Below are 16,459 nucleotides of genomic sequence, written 5' to 3'. Positions count from 1 at the left end.
TGATGGGATCACATTTTTCTTACTAAATGCAACAGTCTGCAGCTGAGCATCAAAATGACACCAATATTTCCAACCTTCAGATACAAAACATATTACATGTTAGCTTAGATACACATTTTACAAGGTCGGAGACCTGAGAGATGTCAACCGCCAATCACTGAGGGCCAACTGGTGCTCTTGAAACCTAATGAATTTTCCTACACTGCAATCAGTAACACAATGGGAATTTGCAAACACCTTCAACATATCTCCAGAATCCCTGCCAACTTCACTACTAATATTTCATAATGTCAACAGTGGATGAAATAAGGCCTGCCTCACTGCCCAAAATGGTCTCGATTTCTGACGGACATTCTAAATTAATACTTAGCCAGCCCAATGGTGTGGTAAAATTGTAGATGTACCACGTATCTGAGTAAATTTGTCATATCGTGATGTCTTGTCTGATAAGATTCATTTTGGGCTGGTAACATTCTGGACTCACCAACCCAGATGTCTGGCTGGGCTTATTTCATACACTGCTGTCAATACCAGCGACTTGCTTGAAAGTCTCAGTGAAGACAAGAAGCCACATGACTGGATGAATATTTATTGTGTACTTTAAAACACTGACACTCTCTCCAATCCTCAAGTTGACATGTCAATAATCCCTATCCAATATCTCGCTGAAATGTCAAATAAACGTCAGCCCAGAACTGGTTCAAAGTAAATGCCTGTGCGCCAAAATCTTTAGAATCAGCTGCTAGATCTTGTTCTGATATTCCTCCATAGATTTACCTAGTCACTCAGTTGTCACAAGCACAAAGTTTATGGAAATAGCTCATGTTTGATCTGTAATGACACTGAATGATGATAATATCCTTATGCCACAGATATTCTACAGGACAGTTTGACGCAAAATAATCAACGTGCATGACTCCACTTCACAACTTCAAGCTGAACATTAAACAGGTTCCAGAAAACTGGCACACTTTCTCACTGTGTATGAGCGAAACATTTCATTCACTGAATTGAGGTGCCAAGGTTCTGTATCAAAGAGTTCTGTTATGCTTGAACCGTTGAAACATCCCCCACAACACTGCAAACCTTAATGATATCCGACTAATATGTTCAGGACAGATAGAGACAATTACAGGATGAATGAAATATTTGTTTACTTGCCGTTCATTGTAAAACCTTGAAATGAGAATCACCAATTCCTCACTTGACAGAAGGATCAGGTCAAGGTCAGTGAAGACTACCCACAATCCCCTGCCATATCACTTCCTTTGCATTACTAGACCTCCTGGATGGGAACTTCTTTTTGGAATACCCACGTTCACTATATTTTGTGTTTGATTATAGACATCGCTCTTAACTTCGTCTTCTCCATTATTTCGAGCTGAAGGTTTACTGTTTTTCTTCTCCGTTATCAAGAACTATTCTCCTGGAAGTTCTCGTGTCAGCATTCCCCATTGGTCTGTTCTGCTTTCCCAGTACTAGGCGTTTTGTCCAGACCAATGACATTCCAACCGACAGCGACTGTTAGAGAGAATTATTTGCCTGATCACCAAATAAATGAAGACGTCATTTCCATATGCGACTACGGTGAAGTTGAAAGACATCCACACAACGAACAGCCTCCTCAACTTCAAACCCCCAACAGAGAATGGAGTTCGTCATCGTCCATCACTGGGTCGCTCTCACTTCCGCCGTCTTCATCAGGCAACGACGCTGGTCCCTTCTTCTCCTGTGTTCCCATAATGATCTCTTGGATGCGAGCATTCAGGTCACGTCGATCCTGCAACAGATGTAAACAAACGGGGTATTTTACAGGGATTCAAGGGGTACATTGAAAATAACAGAACAGTGCTTAGCCAATCAGAAAGCGACATTCATGTGTGAGGTAAGATAAAGAAGCATACATCAGACCGTATTACCTGAGGGAGAAGCAAACACTGTATTTATTTATCTCACCGCCATGCTAACTGTAGAAAATATTTTATTTCCTTTTGAAGAATGCTACAGACTATACGACATGTAAGCAAAATCTCGACTGGAATGAGTGAAAATGCGTGAACCATATTCTAACAAGATTAAAACTAGGACTGCACACTATAAGCGGTTTACCAATTCAGAACTGAGTGTGAATGAGTTTAGTTTTACGCTGTACTCAGCAGCTATATGGCGGCGGTCTAAGAATAATCAAGTCTGGAGCAGACAATCCAGTCATCAACAACATGAGCATCGATCTGCACAATTGGGAACCGATGGCATATGTCAACCAAGTCAGTGAGCCTGACCACCCGATCCTGTTAGTCACCTCATACTACCAGCATAGTCTCCTTTCATTGCAAGCATGGGTTGCTGAAGGTTACTATTCTACCCCGGGACCTTCACAGATCCAGTTCAGAATTGAAAACGATACGCTGATTAAAAAAAACAATGGTATTTTGATATGCCTTAATAATCCTTCATAACACTCAGAAATGTTTGTTTATTTCTGTTCTTCACACAAGAGAATTCACTCAAGTTGTTATCTTTACTTTGATTCAATTGTTTTGGATCTGAAAGTTTTAGTAATTTTAAATCTGATCTCTGACTGGGTCAAGATGCTGTCTAAAATACCAAGGTTATTTTTATTTATTTATTTTTCTTTTGAGAGTGGAGATTGAAGGTTTCTTTAAAGTTTAATCAATCATAGTGATGTTACTCAATCATAGTGATGTTAATCAATCAAGCATTAACTCTTATGTAAGTAGTTTTTTGTTTTAAAAAAAAATCTTCATGCAAAATATTGCAATACATATCATAACTTATGCTATCACATTGCAATGTATTGCAGTATGAAAATTCTCTGCCACACCCACCCTTACTTACAGCTGCTATTAAAATGGTTAGTAACCTTGAATGTGCAAACAATGCGATGCATTAAATAAGGTAGTGGAAGTTGGTAAAATCATATTGTACATAGTGAACTCAGAGATAATAGTATGGTTTTTGTACTCAATATATTTTCCCAGAGGTGCCAACCCTGAATCAAATGAAAGCAGGGTCATGCCTTGCTCAAAGTAATTCTCAAGCCCTGAAGGTGTGAGTTGGGAGTAAGTGTGAGAGGGGGATCGGGACCCTTTTGAAGGTGGGTGTTGGAGGGGGGGAGGAAATATGCAATTTCTGGGCATACTTAACCAGATAATACTTAACTCAAAAGAACATATTCAAATGGCTATTTACTAAAATTCTTTCAAACATTCTATATTTATAAACAAATTTGTATTTTTCAAGCATCTAAGTTTTTTGTACAGACAAATCAGGGAGTGGATATGTGTTTGAAAATCGGAGTGACTCCTCCAAATTCGGAATGGTTGGCATCTCTGTTTTCCCTGTAACCATCGTGGGAGGGGCGACAAGGAAACTTGTTAAAGCATCACTGACCAACAAAATTGACATGATTTACATGAAGGTGAGATAATAGCATGGATCTTTGTTTTCCCATTATTACTCACAGTTGTCTCCATATCCTCCTCTTCCTCGTCCTCGTTGTGGAACTTTGTCGTTGACAACTCCGGAACAATTACAGATGCTGACTCAGGGACTAATGACGACATTGTCTCCAACGCCGATCCTTCAGCCACCGTCCCTTCCACTGGTGGCGATGTCACAGCATGCAGTGCATCATGGGAAGGCTCCTTTGCCGAATCAGAATCCACAACCGGTGATGGGATGACACTTGTGTCGGTCGTGTTCCCTGAAGCACCCCTGGGGTTCACAAGGGGACTTGACCCCTCCACTCTGGAAGCAGGAGTGTCAGCGCCGGTCAGCGGCGTCATGTTACTATTGTCTGTGTCAACATCTGGAAGTGGCAGATCTAAAATCCCAGACACTTTCTTTGGCTCGGACCCTTCTACATCTCTGGAATTTTCGTTCACGGATCCTTGAAAATTATCCGTGTGATCCGGCACCACTAGTTCCACAGGGGTTTTGTCTTTCGTGTCACTTTCACGGTTTGGTACCCCCAGATTTGGTACCTCCACATTTGGTACCGCCCCTCCAGCAGTCTTCCCCTTGGCGTCAGGCTCCTCATCACTGAGGTCTGACAACACTGCCTTGATGTTTTCAGGGATGTTTGGCTCAGGTTGGGGCACCGGCTGGGGGAGGGATTTGGGACGACCAGCCTGGTTTGGATTAATGAGATCTAACCCTGGAATAACTGCTGACGGTTTTGAGAAGAAGAACGGATTGGGATCCTTCGGGTCTCCTCCCCCTCCCCCTACTGATTCCAACAGCACAGCCGATTCCGCAGAAACATTTGTGTCTTTGTTGCCGTCGGTAATGTCACTTACTTTGTTGTCTGTTGGAGTGGAATCACTGCCTGGAAACGTTAAGTGATGACATATAATACGTTGAAATTTAAACAATTTGTTTACTGTGTAACAACAAATTTGACAACATTTCAGATATAAGACATCCTGAAAATAATGTACTCTGGACAAGACACAAGTACATGAAAATGGATGGATGGGTGTTTGATGGATGGTTGATTTCGATTGAAGGACGAGTGAATGGACAAACCATCAATATGAAAATATATGAATCAATGTATGGATAGGTGATGCTTTTGGATGTTTCTATGGATGGTTGAGTGGATGGGTTAGTTTTGGATGACTTGTTTGAGTGGCATTTTAGAAGTTGAGGTGTACAAATAGCACAAATTGTTATGGATAACAACTTCTTTATTCCGTGATGGTGACGTTTCGATACAGATTCTTGTACCGTTGACAACGGTACAAGAATCTATATCGACAACTTCTTTATTGCGTGATTGTGACGTTTGGATACAGATTCTTGTACCGTTGACAACGGTACAAGAATCTGTATCGAAACGTCACAATCACGCAATAAAGAAGTTGTTTTCCATAACAATTTGTGCTAGCTTTGGATGGATGATGGTTGGGTGGATGATGGTTGGGTGGATGATGGTTGGGTGGATGGACAATTCATGAAGATGGAAATGGATGGAAGGGTGGGTTTTGGATATATGGATGGATAGATGGAATGAATAGGTATTGGACAGACGGATGAATGTATGAAGGAAAGAGACACAATTACAGTATCATAGAGAAATGAAAGGAAGGGTGGATAAATGAAGGAGGGAACTATACTGGATAAGCTGTCGAAGCTTCAGGAAGAAAGGCTCCTTGTTAAACCAGCAAGCCAAGAAACATTAGCACCCTCAATATTACTGACATTGAATGTTAGGACTAACACTGGGGAATGACAACCTACCTTTCTCTGTGTCAAGTTCGTTCTCCTTGTTCTCCTTTTGGTTCAGCTCTGGTTTCTTCTTCATCTCAGTCAGCTGAAATAACAGACAGATGTAGCTGTAACCACAGCAACAACAAACAACCACAGCAACAACAAACAACCACAGCTGCAACAATAAACAACCACAGCAAAAACAAACAACCACAGCTGCAACAAGACACAACTGCAACAACAAACAACTACAGCTGCAACAAGACACAACTGCAACAACAAACAACCACAGCTGCAACAAGACACAGCTGCAACAAGACAAGACACAGCTGCAACAAGACAACTGCAACAACAAACACAGCAGCAACAACAAACAATAACAGCTGCAACAACAAACTATAACAGCTGCAACAACATGTACAGCTGAAATAGTCCACACACTTTCACAATGCACTACTCGTAATGACTAGTTTTATTAAATTTCTAGAGTTCTCCACTGCAGTGTCACATGTAAAATCATTTTTCTACTATTCTGGCCTAGATCTTGTTGATTTTTAAAAAATGAACAACATAATTAACACTAGAGAAACAGCTGGATACTGGTACAGCGTGATATCCAAATTTGCTTTCCCAACAGGAAAAAACACTGAACTAAGATGTCAGACAATGGGTTACTTCCACAAATAAAACCACCAGGAAACAGCGGGGGCATCACAAATGGGCCTCGTACATTGTCCCCTTGTGGTTACTAAAATCTGTGTGTTTGGCATGCTGAGTGAACTATCAGGCTATCGCAACTCTTCTACTCATAGTGAATGTTGTATGACTGGCACTATATTATTACTAACCATTTTATTGACATTTTACTTTCATTGTCAGCTTCTTGGGTTTACACCCAAAGGTACCAGCAAGAACGTGGCATTACCAAATCCTACCTTTTACCCATTCACTGCATGGAGACAGGCAAACAGAAGCACATCCTTAGCAACTGAATCATACTCTGCTCTCAAAAATATTTAAGCAATACCGTGGTGCAGGACATCAGGAATGGGTTGCACACATTGTACCCATGTGGGGAATCAAATCCAGGTCTTACACATGGCGAGCAAATGCTCTCACCACCTTGCCACCCCACCGTCCCAGAGACTTAAACAATGTTACACGTACTTCAACATCCTAGGGTGTTACTCTTTGTGATCTACATGTGTGAATGTATAGTGTCAAAATGAAATTCTAAACAACTACAACTTCCAACATTACTACCATTACCACAGCGAGCAAGAGTGAGTTTAGTTTTACGCCACACTCGGCAATATTCCAGCTATTAGTGTCAGTCTGTAAATAATCAAGTCTGGATGAAACAATCAAGTGATTAACAATATGAGCATCAATCTGCACACTTGGGAACCAATGACGTGTCAACCAAGTCAGCAAGCCTGGCCACCCGATCCCGATAATCGCCTCTTACGACAAGCATAGTCACCTTTCAAGGCAAGCATGGTTTGCTGAAAGCCTATTCTACCCCGGACCTTCACGGATCACCACAGTGAGTATTTTACTATGCTGCTTTAAAGAATCCTACAATATTATTACAGCAAAAATCAGAAATAAGTTTAAGACATTTTATGCAGACGGGAAACGGAAACCAGTTTGTCGAAGTGATGTGAAAAAGCTCAAAGCTACCCCTACAGAAGCAACATATGTCATATTTGGGATTTCACTTTCTCAGTAAAGTACAAATTGTAGTGCTTTTTTGGTTCAGTCCCATCCGGGATTCGGACCCGCACCCTCAGAGTCAGGCACCTAATCGCCAGCACACAAAGTCAGCCGCCTAAGCCGCTCAGCCACCGCGACTTCCACGAAAATGAAAGTCGGACAACTGGTAGTCTAGACTGCATACTTTGTGTACCCCTCTGATAAGTGTGAATTGACACTGCTCCCATGGCCGAAAGCTATGATTACACGCTGCCATTTAGAAAGTGGTCAAATGCAACATATGTCATATTTGGGATTTCACTTTCTCAGTAAAGTAAAACTTCTAGTACTTGTTTGGTTGAGTCCACTCCGGGATTCGATCCTCAAGCCTCAAAGAGAGATTGAGGGAGTTTAGATTTGAAGCCACTATTAGCAACACTTCACACATTGTACCCATGTCAAATATCAAACCTGTGACAAATGGATGCCTTAACCCCTAGGTAATGTCCCTTAGCCACTCAAAATTGCAATGCATTACTACGCCATACTCCTCCTGCCATATCACTCACCTGTGGAGGAGTTTCTCCATCCCCCATCACAAATAGTGCCTTGAACTTGTTGTATATTACTTCTGCCTTGGACTTAATGCGATCGCTGCCCTTGTACTTCCGACACTGAAAACACAACAAACTAGTCAGTGAGTGAGTATAGTTTTACACCACTTCTAACAATATTCCAGCAATATCATGTAGAGAATCAAACCCTGGTCTTCTGCATGACGAGCGAACCCTCTAACTTCTAGGCTTCCCCTTCACCCGTGACAACAGACTAGATCAGGTGTGGTATCCTCAAAGCGTTCAAGAACCAATCACCCCCATCAAAATTTTTGACTTCTGTTTTACCAAGCAATAATGACTACCACAGCTTTAACACAATGAAAGGTCACTCAGAGTTTTTTCTCTTCAACGTCCTGTGGACTCTAAGCGAGCTGGGATTATAATTGTCATCATTGTGACCATATATTTGATAATTTGACATACAGAGTTTAAATAAACAGGCTTCTTCTTTGACGGTGAGTGAGTGAGTGAGTGAGTGAGTGAGTGAGTGAGTGAGTGAGTGAGTGAGTGAGTGAGTGAGTGAGTGGTTTGTGCTTTAGCAAATTTCCAGCACTGTATCATGAGGATAAATATGTTCACAGTTTAATGTCACCATGAGATTTTTCTCCCTTGGAATCAAATTTTATTTGTTAGTTGCTTAAAGTGCACGCAGCAATATTTAGCCATGACTGACTACTTAAGCCTTAACACTTCAATGTCCTTACAGTCTAAGCAAGCTGGGATTATAATTTTGTTTGTTTTTCATTACTCCCAAAACCCTCTTACAAGAAGAGGACCTGCACCCAGGGAAGTGTTGGGACCCAATAGTATACATACATGGAGACAGGGTTTAGTTAGTTCATTCATTCATTTAGTTCATTTAGTTAGTTAAACCATTCATTCTATATTGGAATCCGAAGAAAAATCAAGTTGTCTCAATGTGAGAAGCGAGCATCAAAAAGCATCTGCTTCATGTCACACTAATACATCACAGATGTGGATTTAGTTCTGTGTGACTTGCATGGGTGCAACCCAATGAAACACAGGGCACCCTAGTTAATAGATTAACTTGCTTCTAGTGCAAGTCACTTTTTGAGTGGATAAACTTTTAAATAAAAGATCTAAATATCTGCATCCTCATATTGCAGTAAAAGCAATGCAGCTGGAAGCTGGCTGGTGCAACTAGATTTTTATCTTTAGGTTGCAAGAAAGTTATCATCTATTAAATCAAGCCATGCATCAAATCACATTGCCAAATTTTGAACTTCTGTGTTTGACTGTGCGACACTGATGGCACATGTCAATCCTGTTTTCTAAACTATAAATTTCTAAATATATATTTTATTGTTCTGATAACAACAAATCTCAAATTAGATTGCATAGCTACGGATTCTACTTCCTTTTTATACAATTTATAACATCACAGTAGCTGCGTCACTTAGAAAGGTAAATGTGTTGTAAATAAAAGCGCAAGTAGAATTTAAGCTAAACCATATAGAAAGTCACAAAAACTTCATACATATTACTTTCTCAGAAATAATATTGCAATACACATATATATTCCAGCATATTCCAGTATTCTGGTTTACCAGTGATACTGTACAGCTCTCCTGATGGACGAATTTAATGGCTAGTTTCAGCCAAACAAATTTAAACAATCATTCTCATGCTAGTAAGTTCCTGCCTCAATGTTCTATTCCTGTTCCAGGTTCCTGTTCCAGGTTCCTGTTTACTAACTCCACCATGAATGTCATGTCCTGAAAACACATACCGTAATTGGTTTCCCTCCCTCTCTATAGCGCTTACTGAGAAAATCTGTCCCCATCATCTCCAACCCACATCCCCTTCCCACTTCAAGGAATGTTGACACAATGATTGTCTGTTACAGTCTTCATTTGACAATTATTTGGTTTTGACAATTCCTTTCAAAGAAACTCACAGGTTACTCATTATGTTTCATTCCTAATTCAGTACAAGTTGACAAACTCTTGAGGAACTCATCGAGTTTCAGAGAGGTGTTGGGACTATTCTAACGAAGAATCTCTATAACTTCATTGAAGCTTTCTGTTTAAATTAGGTATCACATAGTAACAGGTCACTCAGAGTTTTCTCTCTTCAACGTCCTTCGACTCTAAGCGAGCTGGGATTATAATTGTCATCACAGTGACCTAAATTCAGTGAAAGTAATCAGTGAGTGAGTTAAGATTTCTAGTCCATTCAGCAGAACATCAGGGATGACTAGTCTGGGAATATCACCGCAGACAGGTCATAACAATCAGAGTGCCAAGTTAATGTTGTGTCTGCTAAAAATGTAACTCTCAAGCTTCACAATGATAATAAAGTAGAGTTATCTTTCTTTGCTATTCACTTCTCAATATATAGTCCATTAAACATTAACATCAAAGACCATGTTGATTTATCTTTCATAATTACAAAATCACAATTATGTCCTTAAAATCAGGGCAAGTGGAAAAGTAGTCAGGACAAATTACTTTCTGAAAGTCACTTGCCCTGTGGCTTATGGGTTTTAAAAAATTCTTATGAACCCCTTCAACCTGAACAGTTTCCTCACCTTCTTGATGGTGTTCATTATATCGGGGTTTTTCTTTAGCATGATCTGGTTGACAGGCAATGCTTCCAGATCCTCCATGATGGCAATACACTTGTCCACATCCTGCAGACAGACAAACAAACAGTAAACATGGCGTCATGTTACGTGTTTCTGATGAAACATGTTTTATGCAGCTTTTAGCAATCTTCCAGCAATATCACAGAGGACAGGCAGAGATGCTGATGTAACATCAAGTGCTTCGCATGAACATGAGGGAATGAAAAGGCGAGTGAGTGAATGACTGGGCAAGTGAATGTATGGATTGAGTGTGTGAATGATTGGGCAGGTGAATGTATGAGGCGAGTGAGGGAATGATTGGGCAAGTGAATCTATGGATTGAGTGAGTGAATGATTGGGCAGGTGAAAGTATGAGGCGAGTGAGAGATTAAGCAAGTGGGTGGTTTTACAATGTTTTAAAGCAACAAAGCAGCAACATCACAGCACTAAGTGAGAGAGTGAGTACAGCTGAGGAACAACAGACAAACTCACAAAGTTGCTGGTGTAACATCAAGAGCTTTGGATGATGGCAAGTGTCCATGTAAATGAAGTTTTTCCTTGCAAAATTTAAGGAAGAATATTATTCTTTTAACCTTTTCAGGAACAAATTACTTCTTTACACCATTGACTGGCCCACTCACTGTTTTGTCAACTTGTAAAGACTTCTTGATCTCTATGTCCATTTGGATGAGGGTGGTCTCTGTCTGAATAACTGAAACAAAACCATCAATGCTGAATGTCTGCAGGGCACAACTCCTGTTGCAATTTGGAAGCGATATCACATCTTGCCTCTTATGATAAGCATGGTTAGTGAGGATCAATTCTAACCTGGATCTTCACAGGTCTTGAACATTGTGAAAGGCCACGAAGTTCATGATTCAGTTATAATAATTTGACACAACTGGCTTGAGTGAGTGAGTGAGTGAGTGAGTGAGTGAGTGAGTTTAGTTTTACGCCGCACTCAGCAATATTCCAGCTATATGGCGGCGGTCTGTAAATAATCTTGTCTGGGCCAGACAATCCAGTGATCAACAACATGAGCATCGATCTGCGCAATTGGGAACCGATGACGTGTCAACCAAGTCAGCGAGCCTGACCATTCGATCCCGTTAGTCGCCTCTTACGACAAGCATAGTCGCCTTTTGTGGCAAGCATGGGTTGCTGAAGGCCTATTCTACCCCCGGACCTTCACGGGTCAAAACTGGCTTGACTGGTATTTGGTTTTAAATCATAGTTTGCACATAGTACATGTCACTCAGAGTTTTCTCTCTTCAATGTCCTTTGGACTCAAAGCGAGCTGGGATTATAATTGTCATCACAGTGACCATATTCTATGAAACAATCAGGATGACCAATGACCTTTTAAGTTTGGTAAGTGTACCTCCACTAAAATTGTGAGATAACAGTTGTGTGACCACCACACCAGAATAGACCCGTGAAGATCACTGTTAGAACTGATCTTCAGCAACCCATGCTTGTCACAAGAGGTGGCTAAGAGCTCATGTGGTCAGGCTCGCTGACTTGGTTTACAAATGTCATCATATTCCAAATGCTTAGATCGATGCTCATGCTGCTGATCACCGGATTGTCTATCAGTTATTTCTTTCTGCTGCTTTCAGTCTTCTTGTTGTAAAAGAGATTGTTTCCTACACCCTTATAGATGCATGTTCTTTCCTGCTATTATTTCTATTTATAGTTTTATACCAAATTTGTTATGCATGACGTTATTTCATTTCAAGAGCAAAACTAAAGAAGCTCTCAAGGTTGCTCCGTTTATTTATCCCAAAAGGTAGAATTTCTCGTGTCCATCCACTCTCATTGTAAAACTTCATGAATGCAATCAAGCATATCTATCTGGTTTGATGTTTTTTCTTCACATATCAAATCAATTGAAGCATGAACTTGACATTTGACATGGTGATTTACAATAACCTCCGCTACGATCTTAACCTTTGACCAAATACCCAAACAATTAAAAAAACAAATTCTTTCAGATGAAACACAACCACTCAGAGTTTTCTCTCTTCAATGTCCTGTGGACTCTAAGCGAGCTGGGATTATAATCGTCATCATTGTGGCCAGGTTTCTTTCTGAACATATGTTGCAACCGTGACCTCTGACATTGACCTTTTCACTGATACCACTGACCTTTTCCTTAGTTATGATAACCTTCGCTATGACCTTAAACTTTGACCCCAAACCTATACAACAAATGAACACAAATGAAATCAAATTCTTACATGAAAAGAAGCCATAATATTTATTCAGCATTTTGAATGTGACCTTTTGATACAGCAAAATAATTCAACAGGGTCTGTAAGTAGGCATTTATGGAGACCATAGTACTTCCTGAGACAAACAACTTTTCATATGTTCGAATGGTTTCATGGTGACCACTCCACACCAAGGAACGCGAATCCTAGCAGGAATAAGAGATTTCCAACCTAACCCAAACTATCCAACAATTATGGCTGTCAACAGCTGTGACAGTCAAACATGATTGTACAGCTGGTCCCATCAAGACAAGTAACATTTCTTGGTTGTACAATGTGGACCCAGAACTGGTTCTTGAATATACACTTGTCATCAGAAATCTGGTACCAAGAGCAAGCTGGGCCCAATCTCGCATATTGCAACTTGGTGCTTAAATACTGGAAGTAGACAAATGCTTAGTCTCTGAATATATAATTTTGACAATAACAAACAGAGCCATATAAATTGAAAAGGAGCCCAAAGAAGACCAGAGATTCAGAACCTGAGAAAATCTAGACTTGCTTCATACAACGCTTGTGTTGCAGAGATGGATGGACATGAAGAATTCTACCTTGTCTTTTTCAGGGAAAATAAAGTGGTTCAAGGACTGTGAGACAGACTACACAAGAAGCAACACGTGAGACTTGCAGACTCTGTTCTAGCTATGAAATTAACAGATCTAGCCTAGTTCTATTCAACTGGATTCTATGCATCATGAAGATTATTACATGTGCTGAAGTATGGCCTAAAACACAGCAACTCTTACACTACCATCAGTTTTCTGTGAATTGACCGTAGGATGAAATGGTTGTATTCATCAAGGATTCAAAAATATGTAGAAATGACACTTGCCACAGCGCAACAAGACAAGCAAGTAACTTTGTCATGACTAATATTCCCCTGACTAAATTGCCCTGATTTTATGTCACAATGCGTAATGTTAATGTTTACTGGACTATTTACTGCAGAGTGATAATTTTACTCTCTACTAGCTCTACTTTATTATTGCGAACTTTAAAAGCTTCATTGTGAGAAGATATGAAATTACATCCAAGATTATTTGCAGTTTGAAACCACAAGTGGAAATTATCTAGTAGGCCACGGACAAGTATGATACCATTATTTGATTGCCCAAAATGAAAACTGACTTGTCCCAGGGGTCGGGCAATAGGATTTTTGAACCCAATTCATGCAGTTTTCAAAATCTCTTTTCCTCCCTGTCAACTCAGACAAAGCTGAAGCTTTCACTGAGAAAACCAAAGGTTTAACTCAAGGGGAATAATTGTCATCCTTGTTGACACCTCTATGAAAATCTTCATGTTTCCATTCACTATCATTAAAACTTGAAAATTTACAACTATGGTTCCTAGAATTGCATTTTTTCCCCCAAATCACGCATGGGAACCAGAAAAACCACCTAAATTTATGTTTCAAAATATTCAAATGTTTCTTTGGATTAATTAATTCCAGGAACACAAAAATATTCTGATTTTTTTAAGATCCCACACTCATTCCAGTCTAGTTCATACAATCAATTGTGATTGACAATTTTAACCTGTGTTCACCATTGGCTAGACTGTTAGTCCACAGAGTGCAACAACATTTGTTTCCACCACTGTCGGCTAATTACCAGCTACACAACTGAAGTCTGTATATATTCCACTGTGGATAGGACTACCTAGTGGTTGATGTCACGAGCATAGATGCTAGTTGGGAGACAAATGAAGCCAATAAAACTCTACCACCAAACACAACTTGTTTTAAAATAGTGCAGGAGTGGATCCAGAGCGGGGTTGCCACGTTGCACACTCTCTCTCAGCACGAGTGAGTGAGTTAAGTTCTACATCGCACTCAGCAATATTCCAACCAAGTCAGCGAGCCTGACCACCATATCCCGTTAGTCGCCTCTTACGACAAACATAGCCGCCATTTATGGCAAACATGGGTTGCCCGAAGGCCTATTCTACCACAGACCTTCACGGGTCCCCTCTCCACATGAAAAGAATTTCCTGATGAGCATTTTTTTTAACATTTGGACATCATGACATCACACACACTCTTCTCCAAAACCTGGATCCATCTCTGGTGTATTTCTCTTTCAAAGTAACTTCTCAAAAGTGTCCACCTTTCTGTCATGGACGGTCAACTCAGACAAAGCTGAAGCTTTCACTGAGAAATCCAAAGATTTTACTCAAGGGGAATAATCGTCATCCCTGTTGACCGCTGTATGCCTCTGAGTTTTAGAAGGCTTGTTTCTATAGATAGCGATTAGAGCTGGGATGATTCACCGATTGGCTTGTGTTGATACAAAACAATACACAACTTTTTTGAAAGATAGTATTATCTAAAACATGCTAAAGTACTTATTTAGAGAAAAATACACATGTATGATATGGTTACATCTTCGTTTATAATCATATTGTTTATCTTACACGCAAACACCTTCCAATCTTTAATTCTGTGTCATTCTTCCAAGGTGTATGCATCGTGATACGTATCGTATTGCAGGTAATATATTGTGACAGGTATGTATCGTGACATAGTGTATCGTCCCAGCCCTAAGTTTTCAGGAACAGGTACTTACAATGTATTTTTTCTTTCTTCTTCTGTTCATACTTTATCCGTTTCTTCCTTTCCTTCTCTTCTTCTTTATCATGGCTGCAGGTGAGATGTTTCAGAATTATTAGTAAGTTTCAGATTACTAGAGCATGAGAAAGATACAGCTGTCAAAAAAACAGACATAAAACATGATATACAGCTCACCAGCAAACGAATTCAAATCACCACACAAGGGACCATATGACCTCCACTAACTGGAGCCCCTGACAATACAATTAACCACTGGAGATTGCGGGTAAGTTCAGCTGGATATGAGTGAGTGAGTGAGTTTAGTTTTACGCCGCACTCAGCAATATTCCAGCTATATGGCATCGGTCTGTAAATAATCGAGTCTGGGCCAGACAATCCAGTGACCAACAACATGATCATCGATCTGCGCAACTGCGATGACGTGTCAACCAAGTCAGCGAGTCTGACCACCCGATCCTGTTAGTCACCTCTTACTACCAGCATAGTGGCCTTTCAGCTGGAACATAGTTTTATGCTTGAAAACATGGCAGTGAGTGGATGACACAAGTGTAGTTTTATGCCACTTTTAGCAATATTTCACCACAACTACCTTCCAGCACACCAATAAAGAGCTTCACACACTAGACCCATGTATGAATCAAACTCAGATCATCGGCATGAAAGGCAAACCTTTTAACCTCTTGGCTACCCCAACATGCCTTCAGTAACATGAGCCAAGGGCAACTTAACACGGACAAATTGAAATGGCTTGATGACTAGGACTATGCCAATCTTCAGAATTACTGTATTGTCTTCGAAATGTGGTACAAAAGTACATATTTCTATGCATGGTTTACAGCTTGTAGTGACCTATTTTGTTGTAAATAATTTTTCAAAAAATCTTCTAAAGCCGTAGAACTCATGGCTGTGATAATAATATGGTAACTTCCTCTCAGACTTATTTTACAACATGGCTGGTCAACTCAGACAAAGCTGAAGCTTTCACTGAGAAACACAAAGATTTAACTCAAGGGGAATAATCGTCATCCTTGTTGACCACATTACTATTATTCAACTATTAAAAGGTTTTGTTATGTTATCATAATTGTAGGATATCTGTATAGAACATTTATCCTCAACAATAGAACATGCTCAAGGAGCCGTGCTTTTTGATCTTTTCATCACTGGAAGTCAATCTCAGCAGCACATCTACTATCAATCTCAACTCCCTGGGGAGTATACAGCTCTTGATGCCCATAGGCACACAAAGTTTATTGCAGCTGAACTTATAAGGTACCCACTGACAGCTGGGTGGACTAGGGGACATAGTTGCAGCACTCTGTCCAAGGTCACTGCACGTTGCATGTATTCATAAGGTCACCATCACAAACAGATTCGTGGGTTCACAAGCGCACAAGGTTGTGTACTGTACACTAGGTATATTGAGTCTGCACACAAAGTTGACGCAAAGCTTTTTACACCCGTTCACAACTGGCGCTCGATC

General features: G+C 40.2%; 1 protein-coding gene across 2 annotated transcripts in view; it reads right to left on the bottom strand.

The window, feature by feature from the left end:
* Positions 1-575: 575 nt before the first annotated feature.
* LOC137260472 (hepatoma-derived growth factor-related protein 2-like) overlaps positions 576-16,459 on the bottom strand; it is a 45,026-nt gene continuing 29,142 nt past the window's right edge. For both annotated transcript variants that reach the window (XM_067798139.1, XM_067798138.1), the window contains exons 14-20: positions 14,972-15,045; positions 10,776-10,846; positions 10,099-10,200; positions 7,500-7,604; positions 5,266-5,338; positions 3,486-4,351; positions 576-1,780 (exon numbers count right to left, since the gene is read on the bottom strand). In XM_067798139.1, the coding sequence (XP_067654240.1) occupies positions 1,631-1,780; positions 3,486-4,351; positions 5,266-5,338; positions 7,500-7,604; positions 10,099-10,200; positions 10,776-10,846; positions 14,972-15,045 (1,441 nt within the window). In that variant the 3' untranslated portion in view covers positions 576-1,630. The remainder of the gene's footprint in view (positions 1,781-3,485; positions 4,352-5,265; positions 5,339-7,499; positions 7,605-10,098; positions 10,201-10,775; positions 10,847-14,971; positions 15,046-16,459) is intronic.

Source organism: Haliotis asinina, chromosome 13 (assembly GCF_037392515.1).
Source record: "Haliotis asinina isolate JCU_RB_2024 chromosome 13, JCU_Hal_asi_v2, whole genome shotgun sequence".
In the NCBI taxonomy this organism is placed as follows: Eukaryota; Metazoa; Mollusca; class Gastropoda; order Lepetellida; family Haliotidae; genus Haliotis; species Haliotis asinina.
The sequence above is the reverse complement of the archived record's forward strand: the minus strand, read 5'-3'. Positions and strand labels throughout refer to the sequence as shown.